The 19,845-nt window shown below is 47.2% G+C and overlaps 1 protein-coding gene and 1 long non-coding RNA gene across 7 annotated transcripts in view; one reads left to right on the forward strand and one right to left on the reverse strand.

The window, feature by feature from the left end:
- Nucleotides 1-956: 956 nt before the first annotated feature.
- Nucleotides 957-4,751, reverse strand: LOC139706737 (uncharacterized). The gene is made up of 2 exons (XR_011708391.1): nucleotides 4,628-4,751; nucleotides 957-1,491 (listed from the first exon to the last, which is right to left on the reverse strand). It is a non-coding gene; the product is annotated as an uncharacterized lncRNA (long non-coding RNA).
- Nucleotides 4,752-4,874: 123 nt separating this feature from the next.
- Poc1a (POC1 centriolar protein A) overlaps nucleotides 4,875-19,845 on the forward strand; it is a 71,336-nt gene continuing 56,365 nt past the window's right edge. The window contains exons 1-7 of one of the 6 annotated variants that reach the window (XM_027933558.3): nucleotides 4,887-4,955; nucleotides 5,345-5,643; nucleotides 8,695-8,779; nucleotides 10,027-10,198; nucleotides 10,608-10,787; nucleotides 12,577-12,684; nucleotides 13,607-13,722. In XM_027933558.3, coding sequence (XP_027789359.2) covers nucleotides 5,626-5,643; nucleotides 8,695-8,779; nucleotides 10,027-10,198; nucleotides 10,608-10,787; nucleotides 12,577-12,684; nucleotides 13,607-13,722 — 679 coding nt within the window. In that variant the 5' untranslated portion in view covers nucleotides 4,887-4,955; nucleotides 5,345-5,625. The other 5 variants (XM_071615668.1, XM_071615669.1, XM_027933560.3 and 2 more) reach the window with 5 other exon arrangements.

Below are 19,845 nucleotides of genomic sequence, written 5' to 3' on the forward strand. Positions count from 1 at the left end.
ACTCTACTGCCCTCTACTGCTCAGGGCCAGTAAAGAGTAGGTTCGGGAGGACCCGCCTCACTCCCATTTCTTCCTGACTTAAAGTCTCTGGTTTCTGACACAGGACACTCTGTAAGCTCATCAGGGTCACTATAGGAAGCTTAGTATCCTTATTTTACAGATAAGAAAACTGAGACCTGAGATGGGATCTAAGAGCAAGGGAAGGACAGAGCTGGGACTCATCTAATCTGTGTGTCTGGTGAGAGTACCCTTGCTCCTTGGGGTTGTCTATTTATTTATTTAGGTAATAGGGATTGAACCCAGGGGTGCTTAACCCCTGAGCCATATCACCAGCCCGTTTTATATTTTATATAGAGAAGGGTCTTGCTAAATTGCTCAGAGCTTCACTAAATTGCTGAGGCTGCCTCTGAACTCCTAATTCTCCTACCTCAGCCTCCTGAGCTGCTGGGATTACAGGCATGTGTCACCATGCCTGGCTCAGGGCTGTCCTTTCTGAGTAAAATACTGGGCCCACCACATCATAATCATGCTGAAGGCTTCTTACAAATGCAGGTTCCTGGTCACCCCCACCACAGAATCAGACTCAGGCCTTGAAATTGGGATTTAAACCAGCTCCTCTACGGACTCAGGAAACCTTGCACCTAGACCTGCTGTGGGCCTGGGACCGGCAGACTCATCCCATTTAGTGACCTGCTGAGTGACTCTTCTATGGCTCTGCTTCTTATCAGATAGATGGTGGTAAGGAGGATGCAACACCACAAGAGCATAAATTGGGGCAACGTTCTAGGTATGAGGTCAACTTGGAGTTAACTGGCCCATTATTTAAACATCAATTTGATATTTAAAGAGAATACTAAAATGTGGAATATATGCTAAACTTTTTGATTGTTCATGATAAAATGTGAGAAAACTGCGGCAGTCTGGCTGGGCACAAAATAACTGAGCCACACACAGCCTTGTAGGTTCAAACAGCAACTCTTTATTCCCGAACTCTCACCGCACTCTACACACACTTCCAGGGAACACACTCCCTCCACCGGGCTCCGCACCCCAATTCTCCGGAACCCCGGAGAACTCAACCGGAACTCCAAAGTAGGGGGGGCCGAGGCAGCAGGATCCGCCCTAATCCCAGAGCAGGGTCACCTTTCAACCATTCCCTCTAGCAAAATGCCAGGCGTCATTCCGACTAAACTGTGGCTCTCAACAGAAAACAAAGGATTTTTTAATGTGGGATTAGCTACTTTGGTCCAGTCTTGGCCTCCATCTCTGCTGCAGGGTCAAGTCTTGAGGGCCTGAATGGCTTCCGGCTTCTTAGTCCTTCTCCCTGGATGCATTAGGATTAATGGGTTCAGTCTTGCAGACAGATGGATTCTAATCCTAGTTCTTCACTTACTAATTCTGTGCCTCAGTTTCTCCATCTGTAAAATGGGCATAATGCTGCACCGCTCCTGGGTTGTGATTAAGACTTCATGCACACTTGGTGTACACTAACTGCAGTTAATGGAAGCTGTCAGTTAGTTTACTGCTCACAGCCTGGCTTCAGGATTGTTCTCTGCATTACAATTCAAGGTTCCATGTAGGAAGGAACTTATTTGGCCTTATCGTCCCACCCCAAATGCTCTGGGGACAGCCAGCAAAGCCCTGATGGCCACAAGGAGCTGTGGCTGGTATCCTTGTGTCTTGCCCGAGATCCCTGGGGTTAAGCTAGTGTCTCCAAACTCCCCTCAGCGGGGCAGTGGGTACAGGAATAAAAAGTTGCTGTAGCCCCTTGTGTCTTCACCAGAAGACTGAAATTTAAGAGGCTCAGTGACTTGCCAAACACCACAGAGCCAGACCAGATTCTGAACTATACTAGCCAATACAGTATCCATTAGCCATACCTACATTTAAATGAATTAAGATGAAACAAAATGAAAAATTCAATTCCTTAGCTATACTAGCCACATTTCAAGTGTTGTATAATCACATGTGACCAGTGGCAACCATATTGGACAGTGCAAATAAATATTTACATTATCCCAGAGGGTTATTTTGGTCTAGAGTCATGGTTCTCCGCTTTGGCTGTCCACTGGATTCGCCTGGAAAGGTTTTTAAAAATAGCAATGTCCTGTCTCTCCCTGCAAAGGTTCTGAATAGCATCCAGGGCTGCAAACTACTGCTTTGAAGCTCCATCTGCTTATTTCCTGCAAGTCCTTAGCTTATTTATTTATTCATTCTATGAGGCCAACATCACCCTGATTCCGAAACCAGACAAAGACACCTCAAAGAAAGAAAACTACAGACCAGGAGGATTTTTGCATCTAGGTTCATTAGAGATATTGGCCTAACAAGCCAGCCTAACTCCAGACTGCACCAGTTTGCCCCTGTTCCTCACACTTCTATTCTGTATATTACAAGCCCTCTGTGAAGTGTGTAACCTACACACAAAGTGCTCTTCCTTTTCTATCTGTGCCCCACTCATGGTCCCAAGCTCATGGTCCTGAGAGCAGGACCTGATAAACCTAAACCCTGCCCTTCTCTCCAGTTGAGAACCAGTCCTGCCCATCACAGACCCCAATACAATTCATGAGAAATATTGTAATTATTTCTCTATTTATTCAGCAAATATTTATTTATTTATTCACCCTCACTTTGTGTGGGTCTTGTGCTGGGTGTTGCGACACAGTCACATCTGTCCCCTGGAGCTGACATTCACAGGTAGAAGACAACAACCAAACAAGTTCAGTGTCAGATGATGATAAGGAACTGGAGGAAAATAAAGCAGAGAAAGGGAAGGGGAGGGTTGACAGTTGAAGTACAGTGGTCAGGAAAGGCTATACCCAGAAGGTGATATTTGAACAAAGTCCTGCTGGATGTGATGGGTCAAACTGAGCAGACACTGGGCCAACAGCAGGGCAAAGTCATGAAAACAGAGCATGGCTGACACAATTCTTGTTCAAGGAATAGCAAGAAGACCAATATCACTGGAGCAGAGGGAGCTGGAGGAGAGCAGCAGGAGTAGAGACAGAGAGGTGTTGGCCAGGTCTTTGGAGCAGATAAGTATGAAATCATACCCTTCATATTCAATTACAACTCAACATCAAGCTGTGACATGAAAAATAGTTCACAGGATCTCCCTCCCCCACCATGGCGGATATATTATTGTAGTTATTGAGAACAGAGAGGCTGGGAGAGGTGTTGTCACTCCTGCTAGCTCACCAAGCCTGGAGGTGGCAGGGCTTGAACTCATCCCCAGACCTGCCCAACCTTGGTTCAAGCACTGTGCTGCCCTCCTTAGAATTTCAAACCTAGACCATCATCAGATACTAGGCAGACTGATAGCACTCATGGGGCTTTCCAGGTGCCGGCTTGGCTGGGCTAAGTTTTAGGATAGGGAGTGATCCTCGTCTTTCCCACTTCTTTCTCGGTTCCACCTTATAATGGCTTTGGCCCTTGGGCAGAGGTATAGGAAGTGATGACAGGATGAGAGACTCTTGCAGGGGACCTGTCTGTGGGCTTTGTACCAGGACAGGCACCTCCCTGCTAGCGATGGGGGGGCTGAAAATGAAGCTTCCCTTTCAACCCTCCAATGTGGTGATTTCCCTCAACATTATTTGCTACTCCAATATTGAGCTCTGCCACAGCATGGAAGGTCCAGTTAGACCTGGACTCCAATCTAATTGAGGTGGCATGGAGGCATAGGACCTGTTTAGTCAGGTTGGGTGTCCCCTGCTCTTCTTCCCTGGTGGGTTGAGATACAGAAGACAGTGGAATCTGGAAAGATCAGGAGTGAGTAAAATCTGCCAATGACTCTCATGTTGAGCAAAACTGACATTTGAAAACTATTTTACAAAGGAGCTCTTCTAAATTCAATTTTCTAAATTACAAGCTCTTGTGAACCAGGGGTGTTTCATAATTATAATTGACAAAAACAGAAACAAAAATTCAAATGAAATAAACCCCAAACCAAAAATGCAACCCAACAATAAAAGAATTTTTTTTTTTGTCCTGGGGATTGAACTCAGGGGCACTCAACCACTAAGCCACATCCCATGCCCTTTCTTGTATTTTATTGAGAGACAGGGTCTCACTGAGTTGCTTAGCATCTCGCTAAGTTGCTGAGGTTGCCTTTGAACCCATGATCCTCCTGCCTTGGCTTCCTGAGCCATTGGGATTACAGGTGCAAGCCATCATGCCCAGCCAGTAAAAGAACTTTTGAGTTTAATGGATAATTATCACCAGCCCTTTTTATTTTTTATTTTGGGATAGTCTCCCTAAGTTGTTCAGGAAGGCTCCAAACTTATAATTCTCTGTCTTAGAATCCTGAATTGTTGGGATCACTTATTTTAAGGATTGCATAGTATCTAAAATAAATTAGTCTGAGTATTTCCGATGTAAAGGAACAAATTCTGTGCTGAACCACAGTTGAGATTAAACATACGCCTGTTTCTTATGTCTGTTCTCAGACTTTCCAGGTCTAAAAGAGACAAGCTCCTCTACAAGCCAGCTCACCCAGGTGATAGTTAACTGAATGAACCTAGCTCTGGTTTGCAGATCCAGGGATATACAGTCTCGGGTCTCTAGATGCAGTAAAAAACCCGATGGCCTGACCAGACCCTAATCAATATTGGAATCTGGACAAACTGACCTACACAGGAGAGGTGATAGAAGGTTCTTGAATCTTGCAATCCAGCTGATGAGATCAACTGCAGGCTGGGAAGCCAGGTAGAGGAAAGGTCTTAACACCAGCCTGGGACTTTGGACCGCAGAAACTGAGTACGGAAGGCCTCTGGTGGCCGGGCCCCAATATTGCCTCCTCCTTCTTTCAGACAATTTGATAGCTTCTCAAGACTGAAGGGTGCTGAGGACATGCTGCGTCACACTCCCTCGTATTACCAATGGGGAAACTGGCCCACGGAGCAGAAGCGTTTTTCCTGAGGTCACACAGCGAATCAGGCGAGAACTGAGAATCGAATGTAGGTCTCTCCACTCTACGGCTGTGATTCCGAGTGACTCGTGTTCTTTTAAATGGACACTTGTCTTAAGCGCGTTCGGAGGGGCGAAGCACTTAGAATCTCCGAGAGGCGAAAAATTAGCTCTTCATAGCATCTTGGGCGGGTGCTTTAAAGCAACAGGACATACTAGCTCACGTGTCCTCCTTCCGAGGTCCTTGAGGCCGTCGCTTTGGGTGGTAAAGCCTGGCTCCGGCGCGAGGCATCCCGGGAAATGTAGTTCCACTTTTCTCCAGACGCTAAGTGTGGGCCGTGTGGAACTTCATTTCCCACAAGGCTGCGCTCCCCATCACGTGGGCCGGGCTACGGGCCGGTAGGGGCAAAACCCTGACCTGAGCTTTTTAAATTCTCAGGAGGAATGAGTGACTGCGGACACAGGCCTTTGGCAGCGCGGTTTGGGGTTACCGGCCTTGGCGAAGCGGAGTGCAGAGACCATGGTGCCAATCACACAACTCTGCTTCCGGTCGGCGGGCAAAAAGCTGTGGCTGGTCTCCTTTAATTGAGGTGGGCGGGACGCGGCGACGCGATCCGTGTTGCCATTGGCGGCAGTTGGGGGCGCGGAAACTGAACTGGCGCAACTGCCGTCGCCACGAACTCGGGCTCCTCCGGCGCCTCTGGCGCAGCGATCCTAACCATGGCCGCACCCTGCTCAGTAAGTGCCTGCCGTGCCGCCTGTGCTTTAGTGTCCCCTCTGGGATGGCAGACACGTGGCTGGCCCGAGCAGTGACTGCGAGAGGGCGGGGTGAGGCGCTGGGTTCCCGGGCGGTCCGCTCCGCCTCCTGTTACGGTTTGCAGCGGACGGGTCGGCGGTCTTTCTGAGAGCCCGCTGCGTGTCAGGCCCCGCGTCGGTTTATTCGGGTGAACAAACAAGCTCCTGTCTCCAGGGTTCGCATCTTAGGAAGGAAGTCACGAGCGCGATGAGACTCAGGTGTGGCCTGGGACCAGTGTGGGCCTTTATAGTCTGTCTCCCCATCCCGAGCAATGGGTGGCTGGTCTGGGTCTTGTGAAACATCTACCCTTTTCCGACAGGTGTACACAGCAGGCCACTGGGATGCCGGGGATAGCAGGTCTGCTGTGTGACCTGGGCCCGGACACCCCATTTGGATTCCGGGCTCTTCAAGAAGACAGAGAGGAACCCTCCAAAGTTGGTCCTTTTGAGAATTTGCTTCCAGTGGACCTGGCTTTCTGGCTAGAGGGTAGTCTGTTGCCTCCCCGCGATCCCCCACCCTGAGGCGTCTGAGAATCTGGGCAGAGGGCCCAGGCTAGGACCCAGACCTCTTGACTTCTAACCCGATGCTCACCCTGCCTCCCCATACAAACCCTTCTTGGGGAAGATGAAGCCAACATCTAGGGAACACAGAAGGAAGAGGGATTTGGGCATTTTAAAGGCACCCATGATCAGAGGTAGAGCTGTACTTGTCTCTTCCCACTGAACCCAGAGTTGGACCCTGTCTTGCACTCGTTTTTCCCGAGACAGGTAAGGGCAAGAGGCAGAATGGAGCACTTGCTATCTGTTGGAGTCCCTCTCCCTGTTTTTTGAAAAGGGCGCTCAAGCAGGTGTGCTGGGGGTGGAGCTGGGCATTGGGCCATGGAGCCTTTGTTTTGGTTACAGCTTTGTGGGGTGACATCAGCTTTGCTCTGCCCTATGGACATCCTTTCCCAAGGAGAGTCTTTGCGAAATACTTCATTGTGGTTTCGGATATTTTTAAAAAAATGTTTATTTATTTATTTTTTAGTTGTAGTTGGACATAATACCTTTATTTTATTTATTTTTATGTGGTGCTGAGAATCGAATCCAGGGCCCCACACATGCTAGGCAAGCGCTGTACCCCTGAGCCACAACTCCAGCCCCAATGGTTTCGGATATTTAATATGGAGGGATACATTTGGATGACTGGAGGGTAACACCTCAAGTGCTCAGATACATACTGCTGTTGCATGGCGAGAGTCTCTTCCTAAGTAGTGTCCTGAATGCCCCTACTGTTTCTCTGATGTTGGGTAGAGTAGAGATTGTGTTGATGCCATCAGGAGTCTGTCCAGGGCTGACCTTTGTGTTCACTAGCCAGTTCACAGGGAGATTGAGGGTACAGGATCTGATACCTGAGATGGAAAGTGCTTGAAAGGCCCATTTTTCCTCTTTGCCCTCACCATCCCCAATACTTGGGATTGAACTCAGGGCACTTTACCACCGAGCTATATCCCCAGCACTTTTTATTTTGAGACAGGGTGTCACTAAGTTGCCAAGGCTGGCATAACTTTATTGAGATACTATTCCTATACCTTAAAAATTCACTTAAAAAAAAAAAAGAGAGAGAAACCTCATACACAATAATAGTACTTCCCTTCCCCCTCTTTCGAGCTTCTGACAACCATAAACTACTTTCTGTCTCAATAGATTTGACTATTCTGGATGTTTCATATAAGTGAAATCAGATAAAATGTTCCTTAAGTTTTCAAGGCTCATCTATGTAGCATGTGTCCTTTTTATGGCTGAATAATATTGTTATATGAATATACCATATTTGGTTACCCTGTTGTTGAAAACGTGGGTTTATTCACTATTTGGATAGTATGAATAATGCTGCTGTGAACATTCACAAGCAAGTTTTTGTGTGAACATGTTTCCAGTTCTTTGAGGTATTTGCCCAGAATTGATGGGTCATTTGTTAACTCTGATGAATTGACAGACTTTTTTCCACAGTGACTATTTTGCTGCTGTTGTTGGTTCGTCTAAGATTTTTTTTTGGGTGGGTGGAATGAGTTGAGTTTCCATACAAATTTTAGGATTAGCTTGGGGCCTGAGAGTTTGATAGGAATTATCAGGGCTGATCTTTGGGTTCACTAACCAGTTCACAGTACAGGCTCTGATTCCTGAGATGGAAGGTGCTTGGAAGGCCCATTTTTCCTCTTTACCCTCTTCACCCCAATACTGGAGATTGAACCCAGGTTCACTTTATCACTGAGCACTTTTTATTTTTTAATTTGGGACAGGGTTTCACTAAGTTGCCAAGGCTGGCCTCAAAACCATCCTGTCTCGGTCCCTAACTAGTGAGGATGATAGGTATGTGCCACTGTGTCTGGCTCCTTGGGCTATTTTGGACATTTTATATAAGTGAAATCAGATAAACTGTGGCCTTTGGTGTCTGACTTCTTTCTGGTATTTTGACAAGGAATTATGTTGAATCTGTAGAATGATTTGCTATGTATTATATCTTAACAATATTGTATTCCAATTCACAACATGGGACATCTTTCCATTTTTTTTTTTTAGTTTCTTTTTAATTTTTTTCAAGATATTAGTTTTACTGTATGTGTCTTATATTTCTTTTGTTAAATTATTCCTAAATATTTTTTGTTTACCATAAGTGGAGCTGTTTCTTTTATAGATTGCTAATTGCTACTGTATGTGTGTTGATTTTGTATCCTGCTTTCTTGCTGAACTCACTTATTAGTTCTACTAGTTTGTAGTGGATTCCTTAGAATTTCCTGTATATAAGATCACACCTTGAGCTTTTTTTGTGTGTGTGTGTGTGTGTGGTGCTGGGGATTGAACCCAGGGCCTTGTGCACGCAAAGCAAGCACTCTACCAGCTGAGCTGTGTCCCCAGCCCCACACCTTGAGCTTTTTTAACCCTTCCTGCCTGTTCTAATTAGTCTTGGCTCTGGGGCAGCCTCTTCACTTATTTAATGTGACTCTTTTGCAGGAGGACCCCTCACTGGAGAGACATTTTAAGGGCCACCGAGATGCAGTTACCTGTGTGGACTTCAGCGTCAACATGAAGCAGCTGGGTAACAGAAGGCATCTTGTCCCAGGCACTAGGTTATGAGTTGAGAACCCTTGAGTTTCTACCTGGGAGGTGTGGTGTAGGGGCAGCAGAGCACAACAGTGACGTGGGTACTTTGTCTGGATCCTCTTCTTGTTTTCACTTACCAACCATCAGGGCACTGGGCTTCATGAATTCCATTTTACATGCAAAGAGCATGACACTTAGAGAGGTTAGGGCCTTTGCCGTAGTTACACAGTCTTTGAAGGTAAGACAAGAGTCTGGGCTATTCCCTGCACATTCCAGTCTCCTCTTAGTGGGCTCTAAGCTGTGAGCCCATTTCCTTCAGTCTTAGATTCTGTTGTTCACAGTATTATGATACCCCTGGGGTTTTGTTTGTTCATTTGTTTGTTTTTGGTGCTACAGGGGTGTCTTACCACTGAGCTACATCCCCAGCCTTTTAATTTTTTATTTTGAGATCAGGTCTCACTAAGTTGGCCTCAAACTTGGGATCCTCCTGCCTCAGCCTGCTGAGTTACTGGGATGACAGGCCTGTGCTGTTGTTCCTAATGGTACACCTTCTTGTTACAGAGGCCTACCAGTGAAAAGATGTTGAGCAGAGCCTGGGAACCCCCACCCCTACCACCCATTCCCTTTTGCTGTGGCTGGGTGCCTCCCTTCCTTAGTCACATGGGATTCATACAGTTTCCTGGTTGTGTCTTTCTTGTTCCCATGGAGTAGGCTCACCCCTTCTTTTTGTCAAGATCTCTTGCCAGAAGCTGTTGGCTTCATGGTTTGCTATAGGCAAAGGGAACTGAAGTCATTTTCGGGTCTGTTCTGGGGACCTCTTTTAGGTTTTCTATTGAGTTGGGTCTTCTCAATGGTTGAATGGGTTGGGCTGGCTCCTTAGTACTGGGAAGACTTGGTCTTTGTGCCTTCAGGGTGTGTCAGTAGGTAGACTAAGGGCCCCATGGAGATGAATTTTCCCAGATCCCTGGATTGTAGCTCAAGGCTGGCATATTGAAGGGCCTCTGTTGGACTGATTTCTATGTAGGACTGTACTTGGAGAGTTGCCAGGCATTAGACTCTCCAAATTTCACGTCAGCGTCACTGGCAGTATGGGCTGTCACTGTGGGGACCCTTTTCATTGCCCTGTTTGTGAATGCTGGGAATGTGGAGCTAGGCCCGATTTCCCCACTGCTTCCCCAGTATCCTAGTGAAGCCTTGTGGACCACTCAAGCCAAGAGTCATAGCATCACCCACTCTCTTCAGCCAGTGGCTCCATGGACTCGTGCCTCATGATCTGGCACATGAAGCCCCAGTCACGCGCTTACCGCTTCACGGGCCATAAGGATGCCATCACCTGTGTGAACTTCTCCCCCTCCGGACATCTGCTTGCCTCAGGATCCCGTGACAAGACTGTTCGCATCTGGGTGCCCAATGTGTGAGTTATATATCTGAGGGGTTTGACAGAGGCTGGGACCCTGAGCCAGGGCTGTCCCCACTAAGGTCTCTATTTTGGCTCTGGGTTGCTTACGGTGTGACATTTGTCCTACCACAGAGGAGGAACATCATCAGAGGCTGGGCTTTAGTTGGGCCTCTCTCCTCAGGTTTGGAGAGGGGTTCTGGGGTGCCACTAGCCATCCTCAAAAGGTCTGCTATTTGACATTGCTTGCATGTGGGTGGAGATGGGAGGGCAGTGCTCTGCTCCTGTGTTGGAGGCTCTGGAGGGACTGGGGTACTCAGGATTGGACTGATTTTGGGAGGGTTACTTGAAGGGTAGGAGAGCTTTGATGTGCTTCTTGGCCCTTATGTCACTTATAGGTTTCCTGATTTGTTTTCTATCTTCTTAGTAAAGGTGAGTCCACTATGTTTCGTGCACATTCAGCCACGGTGAGAAGTGTCCACTTCTGCAGTGATGGCCAGTCCCTTGTGACAGCCTCTGATGACAAGACAGTCAAGGTGTGGTCAACTCATCGCCAGAGATTCCTGTTTTCCCTGAACCAGCACATCAATTGGGTCCGCTGTGCCAAGTGAGCATTGTCATGTCTGGAGCTCTTGGAGGAACCCAGGGGTTGAGGAGGGATACAATGAGGCTGTTAGGTATCATCTTGTAACCTTGGGCAAGTTACTTAGCCACCCACCAATCTTCCTGTGCTTTGGTTTCTTTATTTGTAAAATGGCAATAATGCTTTGGTTTCTTTATATTTAAAATGGCATTTGTAAATGTATTTCCTACATTGTATTTGTTGAGAAGTTTCACTGAGTTGATGACACATAAATTAGTCAACTGGCCACCATGATGACGATCTGACATTGGTGCTGACATAGCACTAGCTGAGCCAGTAGGGACCACTTCTTAACAATAGCAATATCAGTAATAAGACATTGTCAGAACTACAACTGTATACATTTTGCTTGTTTCTCGGGATGGTCTCTCGGCTAGATGGTATCATTTGCATTTTGCAGATGAGACTCAGAACAGCACAGTGTCTTGTCCCAGGGTACATAGTAGGTAAGTGGAAGAGCTAGGGATTGAACCCAAGTCTCTCTGGCATAAGTCTTGCCTACTTTCTGCTGGAGTTTTCTCCTCCTCAGAGATTTTTTTTTTTTTTTTTTTTTCCCAGAGCTGCTAGAGGGGGTTTCAGGGTCCTAGGGGGATTGGCTTGGAGGCTGGCCCTCTCTTTGGTATGGGAGGCTATGCTAAGCACATGGGGAGCCAGGTGACCTGAAGGACTTTTCATGGTCCAAGAATTACAGACACAGATTTGCATATTCCTAATTATTTGATTCCTTTTGTTTTATTGTTTTTTGGTACCAGTGATAAAACCCAGGAATGCTTAATCACTGAACCACGTCTCTAGCCTGTTTTATTTTTTATTTTAACACAAGGTCTCACTAAGTTGCTGAGGCTGGCTTTGAACTTACTCTCCTCCTACTTCAGCCTCCCAAGCTGCTGGGATTACAGGCATGTGCCACTGCTCCTGGCTATTTAATTCCTTTCAACAGAGTTCTCTCCCTCTCCCCACTCTCCCTTGCTGTCTCTCTCTTTTTTTTTTCTTCTCTCTTTGCTCCAGAGAAGAGGGTTGAGGGGGCAAGGGGACACTAGGAAAACATTGTAGTCAGAGATTTGGGACTGTTGAGCTGTCTCTTCTGAGAATCCATGCAAGTTCTTGTTCCCTAGGGCAGCACTCATTCCTTTGTCCTGGGAGGTGCCTGATTGCTCTTAAGGTCTTACGGTCAAAGTCCTAAGAACAGGAGGGACCAGGCCAGCAAAGTGGCATGTCAGGCCCTTAGCAGGCCTTTGGTGGTTAGGTCCCCATGACCTCCATGCTGTTGGGTTGGCAGGTTGTGTTTTGCTGACCCAGATAACCTGGGAGCAAGATAGTTACACCTGATGTGGGGTTCCTCACCCCTTCGTGCTAATAAGCCAGGAGTCAGCACTGGGTATGTGTTGCCACATGCCATGTACCTGTTGGTCCCCCTGTCCCCCTACTACACCATGTGAGGATTGAACCTAGGGCCTCATGCATGGCAAGCACTCTACCACTGAGCTACATCCATCCCTTGGCCCTCTTTACTGGGGGGTTTTGTGCATTGTGTTACTCTATGCTTACTGTGGGATAGGTACTACTTTACTCCACCTCAAAGAGAGGTAAGCACTTACCCAGGGTCACTTGGAGTTGCAGCAAGATGTGTACCCCTAGATAGTTCCTGGGTCAGGTAGTATGCATTCAGGGAAAGGTAGCTGTGGAAAATGGTGTGTGATTCCCATGCAGTCTTTGTTAATCAGTGCTGTGACTTCTTCCCTGTCTGGCTCAGATTCTCCCCTGATGGGAGGCTCATCGTGTCTGCAAGTGATGACAAGACTGTCAAGCTGTGGGACAAGACCAGCCGGGAGTGTGTGTACTCATACTGTGAGCATGGCAGGTAAGTCCTAATGCTATCTTTTATCTGCAAGTGCTCCAGTACAGAGTGCAGACCTGGGCATGCCAGGGGTCTTCAGGGGCTGGAGCCATGGGGGTGGCAGCTACACCTCTTCTGCTTCTTGGCTGGTACCTTTTGTACAAGCTCTGTATCTTTTCCTGTGTGAACGGAAAGTATCCCACAAACAACAGGAATATTTAACCTCAAGCTATGTAATTATTTAAGCCTCCCTCTTTTCCCTTTACTTTCTAGTTCTCAAAATTGTAACATGTCTGTCTCTGAGCGGTTGAACTCACTGCCCCAAACTTCATTTTCAAGATTCCATCTATATTACCTGTGGTGATGGATTTATGAATGAAAGCCTTGTCAGATTTTTATAGCAGGTGATAACTGTTTATACTGTGCCACATCATGAAGAGGGGAAGGAGCCTGCATTCAAGTAGGGACTCAGTTGTTCCAGGTTCCTAAATGGACCCGAGCTTCTGCCCACTTTGGTTATACTGGGAACCACAAGGAAGGGCTTCTCCTGAGAGCCTGTGTATTGAAAGCCCTTGGTACGTCTCCTAGAGATACATAGCCAGCACTTCAGCTGGCAGGACTTACTTGGGAGCCAGCCCAGGCAAGGGTACTAGTTTCAGCTCTGGAACTCCAGAGCAGCCTTGCTGACTTGTGGGTTTAAAGACAACCTTTTCTGCTTGTACTTGAAAATTGATCTTGGTAAGTCCACCTTAGTTCACTGCTAGTGACTATTCTCACTTTATTCTTGCTCTCCCTTGGTCATCGGTTTAAAAAGGGGGGGAAAAAAGTATTCTGGGTTGAGGAATCAGTGTGAGCAGATGCACAGGGCTAGGAAAGCGATAATGATTTTGGTTCCATCCTGAGCCAGGCAGACCTCCTTCAGTTCCCGATGGCCCTTGTTTTCTAGCTTTGTCACCTATGTGGACTTCCACCCTAGTGGTACATGCATTGCTGCCGCTGGCATGGACAACACAGTGAAGGTATGGGATGTGCGGACTCACCGACTGTTACAGCATTATCAGTGTGAGTATTGAACAGCCCCGTGGGCCTATAAACAGCTATGGTGGGACTGTGCTGGTTCTAGATATTTGGTTTGTTGCTGTAGACATTTGGTTTGATGCTCCTGAGGACATCCCTGAGGAGGAGTCTTCGGTCTGTTGGATAACCAGGGATGAGCAGTCTGTGGTGTGCCTGTCCTGCTTGGAATGTTGACTAGGAAAAGGAACCTGGTACCATTGGGCTTCCAAAAAGCCCTTTGGTGCCCAGCTATAAGGTGGCAGAGTCTCACGCACACTGTAGCTGGGATCTTTGGCTAGAACTCCTCCCCTTTAAGGCCACTTCTGGGGCCATCCATTGCTCTTATTTCTCCCCATAATGGAGATTGTCCTGTAGGGCCATGGGACAAGACTGACCATACAGGTCAGGATTGGTGGGACCTTGGCCACCTCTGGTTTCAAGGTATCATCCTCGTGTAAAGCCATATAGAGGGTTGACTTAGCAGCCAGGCTCAGGAGTCAGGCCCAGGGCTGTGCACCCTGATTTAATGTAGCCTTTGAAAGGCAGGGCAGCAGGGGTTTGACACAGGTATGGGCTTTGAGATTCAGAGCTCTCCCTAATACTCCCATGATCACTTCTAGCTGCTCTCAGATATTTGAGGACAGCACTTTCTTAGGATAACCCTGGTGACCAGACCTCCCAAGAATGGGGAGAAGTTTCTGGCCTGGGAACAGCACAGGGTGGAGGATGACTCTTTGACCAACTTTGGCATTCCTGGTGGTGACACTGGGTATTCATTTGACTCCTTGGAGCTCATGGGACAATGATAGGGCCTCTCTCCGAGGTGGTGTTGGAGGGTTTATGAGTTGGTTCATGTCAAGAAGTAAGAGAATAGCTGGCACAAAGTGGGAATAAGGTACAGTATTAGTGATGCTGCTGCTCTCGCTGAGTCTACTTCCTGAGTTCTTTTTTTAAATCTTTTATTGATTTTTTTTTTTAAATACACAATAGCAGTGGAAAGCATTATAATTCTTATTACACATATAGGGCACAATTTTCATATCTCTGTATATAAAATATGTTGATGCCAATTTATGCCTTTATATATATATATACTTTTTTTTGCTTACAATTCTTAATACACACATATACCACAATTTTTCATATCTTTGTTTGTATATAAAGTATGTTGACACCCAATTCAAGTCTTCATACATGTTCTTTGTATAATGATGTCTATCACATTCCACCATCCTTGCTAATCCCCTGCCCCTCCCTTTCCTTCCCACCCCTCTTCCCTATCTAGAATTCATCTATTCCTCCCATACTCTCCCTCCCTATCCCACTATGAGTCAACCTCCTTATATCAGAGAAAACATTTGGCATTTGGTTTTTGGCGATTGGCTAACTTCATCTTCTAACATCTTCTCCAATGCCATCCATTTACCTGTAAATGCCATGATTTTGTTCTTTCTTAATGCTGAGTAAAATTCCACTGTGTATATATGCACATTTTTTTTTTTATCCATTCATCTACTGAAGGACATCTAGGTTGGCTCCACAGTTTAGCTATTGTGAATTGTGCTGCTATAAGCATTGATGTGGCTGTGTCCCTGTAGTATACTGTTTTTAAGTCCTTTGAGTATAGTCTGAGGCTTCCTGAGGTCTTTTAAGAGTCTGGTCTCCTGGTAATGCCAATTGTTGGTCAGGACCTGCAATAATATACATCACCACTGGATGGCAGGGCCCAGCCACATAAACCAGGTTTTTTTAAAAAAAATATGTACCCAAACATGTATATCATTTCTCTTGTTACCCATTCCTTAATCAATACAATATAAAAACTATTTACATAGTGTTTAAATTGTATTAGATATTATAAATAGTAAAAAAAAAAAAAAAACCCCAAACCAAAAAACACACACAGTCCTGGCATCTGTCATTGATGCTCTTTCAGAACCTTCTAGAACAGAACAGTAGTGGGGTCTACTATCCACTTGGAGACCACCACCACTCGGAGAGTTGTGGTCCTTTCCCTTCTTCAGGCTTAGAGGCCCTTCTTCTGCTCTGGGTCAGGCCTGAGTTAAGGGTTGGGTTGGGGTGTTGGATACATTTGTGCATCTACTGGTGAAGGTGGGCAGGTCAGAACAGGGAGGGCTTGGGCAAGGAGAGATGGGACAGGAAGTTGACAAGACAATGCAGTTTTCATGAGTGAAGCCTATTTTCCTTCTTGTAAAGGGAATGATAATAGATCCTTATGCAGTGAAGATCTGATGGGAGAATCCACATGAGGATTATAGTATAGGGCTGGGTGTGGTTTGTACCACATGAGTCCTGACGCTGGGAGGAGAGGGTCTTCAGGCCTATCCCTGATGATTCAGGAACCTAGGCCCAGTGTTCATGGAGTACAGCAGCAGGTACCCCTTAGAAAGAGCCTTGAATGCCGTCTGTGGCCTGAGTCCCAAAGATGAGTCCTGACTGGTGATAGTGGGAAAATGGGCCTGTCACTTGAGGAGCAAAGGGATAAGGGACATCTGAGAAAAAAGCAGTGTTGATAATATATGGATGGAGTATTGCTGTCTCATGGTGACTGGTGGGTGGGCTATCAGAGCTTAATGTTAAAGTGAGGTCTGACGTCAGAGTGGGGAGGGGTCAGGCCCAGGGAATGGCTTGTGGGATTTGGGATGAGAGAACAGCTGATGCCACATCCTGGGGCCCCATAATTGGAAGGCCCTGGAAGAAAAATGGCCACAAAACAGCTGTAGTGAGAGTTATGAAGTCCATCTCCCAGTATTAGAGTGCTGGAGAAATTGAAGCCAGGGGAAGAAAGAGAGTGGGGTTTCTTAGGGCGGGGGTCAGGAGGTAGAGCAGTGCAGAGCAGATGAGGGGGATGGGTGGGTCCAGGGAGAGGGCCTTGAGTTCTGGGGGAACAGGCTAGGCAGTGGACAAGAGTGAAGCTTAGTGATAATAGGGCTGGGGAAGTGGATGCACTCAGGTAAGTACCAGAACTAAGTCCTGAGTTATTTTAGTTATGCCCAAAAACCAGACAAGAACAATGTAGAGGAGGAAAAGTTCATTTTGACTCATGGTATCAGAGGTTCAGTCCATGGTTAGCCCACTCCATAGCTCTGGGGCTGGAGTGAAGCAGAGCATCATGATAGAAGGGCATGGCATAGGAAAGCAGCTCAGACATAACAGCCAGGGAGCACAGAGTGAGCTCCACTCACCAGGGACAAAATGTGAACCCCAAGGCACACCTCCAACAACCTATCTGCCTACAGTTACCATCCAGTTAATCCATATCCACGGATTAATCCATGGATTAGGACACAACTCATAATATAATCATCTCACCTCTGAAAATTCTTGCAGTGTCCCACACTAAACCTTAACATGAGTGCACCTGAGTATGTATCCTAGTGAACAGGCTCCACTGGGAACTTCCAGTCTGCTTTTGCTGCTGTCCTTTCCTCTTGAGATGGAGCTCCTTACTGAGCCTGCAACATCTTGTTTCTCTGCTGCCCTGTTGTAGATCGGAGTCTTGAAAAGACTTGGCACATCCTGTAAACACAGTAGGTTCCCCCTGAGCTCCCCTTCCAATGCTGTGTCACCTGGCAGGTGTTCACAGGAGAGCAGACTCATCCCCTAGCCTCAAGGCTCACCTTCAGGTGCTCAGTAAGCTGAATGGATCTGAGCTCATTGGGTAGGGGAATGTACCTCTCACTATTCTTGCTGATGGAGGAACCAGGACAGGTCTGCTCAGATCTAGGGTCTCCCCAAAGGGTTCTGTGGGTATAACCCACCATGTGGGAAGCTCCCACCCCCACGTGCAGTGGGGTCTCTTTGGAGGCTGATTCCACAAGAAAGGCTGTCAGCATTATGGTGGAAGATGCCTGATCTCTTTTCTGTCTCTGGTTTCTAGGAAACCCAGGGGAAAGGTTTTAAGGATGCAGTGATATCCAGTGTCTCTCTCCCCTGTTGATTCTGGATGGATATCAGGCACTTCCTAAGTGGCTTTCTGGTATGTGAGTCCAGTAGACTCTTCTGAGAGAATAGGTTAATGATATTGCAGTGTGTGTCTGGCCACCCCCCAGTCATGCTTTGTAGAGGGCACTCCCCGTCTTGGGTTGGGTTGTTGGAGTTGAAGCCTGCTTGGGGCTTTGGACTATAGATAGCTGGCACCATTTATCTCCGGCTAGCCAACTCTCCTCCCAGGCAAAGAGTTACTTGGCTCTGGCCTATCACTGTGGGGAGCATTTCTGATTTCCCAATTCAGTTAAGGAGACTAGCTGGTAGAGCCCTAAGAGTGCCAGTCCCCATGGAGGTGGGTTAGGATCCATATGCTCTGAACCCACGTTAAGACTGTTCAAACATCTGAGCAGCAGCCCCCGTCCCAGAATCCAAATGTGCTTTGTGAGTTTACAGGCATGTGCTGATCCATTATCTAGTGATATCTAGTGACAGGCCTGGGTGGCCAGCAAGGCAGGACAATGTCCCACTTTGATGATGGCCATGCAGCTAGGAGGCTATGAATCTGGGTCTCCAGCTCAGGGCCTCCAAGTCTGGAATTCTACCATCATTCCCACACTGGGTTCCTTAAACTGTGTGATGACTCTAGTGTTTTATCCAAGATCCCAAGGAGAGGTAGTTCCCTTGGCTGCCTCACAGCAGGTTTGACCTGGCCTTCTCCAGAAGCTCTAGTTGGAGCTCTGAATCCCAGGTGTTTTGGGCCACTGGTCCCTAGTATACCCCTGCACTCCCACCCTACCTGAGGCGTGGTCATGGAGGAATTTTTTTTTTTTTTTTTTTTTTTTTTTAATGTAGTGCTAAGGATCGAACCCAGGGCCTCATACATGCTCTACACCCCCAGCCCCATCATGGAGGATTTTGAAGTGGCTGCACCCTTTACTTGTTATTTTGAGACTAAAACCATTGATTGGGAGCAGTGTGCTTATCCTTCCTGATCTGGCCAACTTACCTGTCTCTTTCCTTCTATCCTGAAGTGGGCATTTACATAGTGTTTGCAAAAAAGAATGTTTTGGGTGTCCTTTGCTGCTAGTATTAAGGCACTTACAGGTATGAAACAAACACCCCTTGGAAACCCAGAGCCACTGTGTCACAGGTGATACCTATGATACATCACGAGGATCCTCATGGGCACATGGAAGTGAGCTACCCCTGTGTGACAAGATGTGGGGATGCAGCTTGACCCAAGCGTGACCTGCCCAAAAAAGGTCCCTCCTACTTTCTGGGTTCCTTGGCCAGTTGGTATCCCTTTAGGCCCATGTTTGCTGAAGTCCTCTACACATAGCAGTATGAGCAGAGTGGATTGTGGGTATCCAGGTCTCTCCTTAAGTTCCCTATTGCTTACAAGCTGTGACCAGTTCCTAATGTTTGGGTCTGGGGGCTGTGGTGATATCATTCCACACCTCCTGGGCTCCTGGTGACCTGTGTAAACTCTCTGTTGGTTTATCTCTGATCCTGAGTTGGAATTCCCTTTTTGAGGTGGAGGTTGAGGGATAATAGCAGTCTGTGTCCTCACTGATATCTACCATGGAGCCAGGAAAAAGGCCTGCAGATTTGGACTTGATGAAAAGTGGATTGTTTCTGGACAGTCACTACTCAGGGCATCATGATGGGAGGTTCACCCCTTGTGGAGCAGTTGGGCCCTTGTGTGGCATCCAGGGATGGCTCTTAAGATGAGGCCTTCTAGATTGGTCCCTCCTCTCCACCACCACTTTAGAGGCAGAGAAGTGTTAGAGTGGAGGTGGTACAGCCAGTGAATGAGGCAGGAGAGCAGGTGGAGGAGAGTGAGAGTCCTGTGTCTGGGGCATTCCCCCAATCCTGGCATGCCAGTCTGAGCCCTCTTCAGAAGTAACTGACTCCAGGTGTTTGGTGTTCTTTTTTTTTTTTAATATTTATTTTTTAGTTTTCGGCAGACACAACATCTTTGTTTGTATGTGGTGCTGAGGATCGAACCCGGGTCGCACGCATGCCAGGCGAGCACGCTACCGCTTGAGCCACATCCCCAGCCAATGTTTGGTGTTCTTGGCATTTATAGTAGAGTGGGACTTCTGTTGCCCGTCCTTGGAGGGAGGTTGTCTCCCTTGGGTGGCCTGGCCAGATGAGAGGCTATAGTGTGGTGTCCAC

Source organism: Marmota flaviventris, chromosome 8, assembly GCF_047511675.1.
Source record: "Marmota flaviventris isolate mMarFla1 chromosome 8, mMarFla1.hap1, whole genome shotgun sequence".
Taxonomy (NCBI): domain Eukaryota; kingdom Metazoa; phylum Chordata; class Mammalia; order Rodentia; family Sciuridae; genus Marmota; species Marmota flaviventris.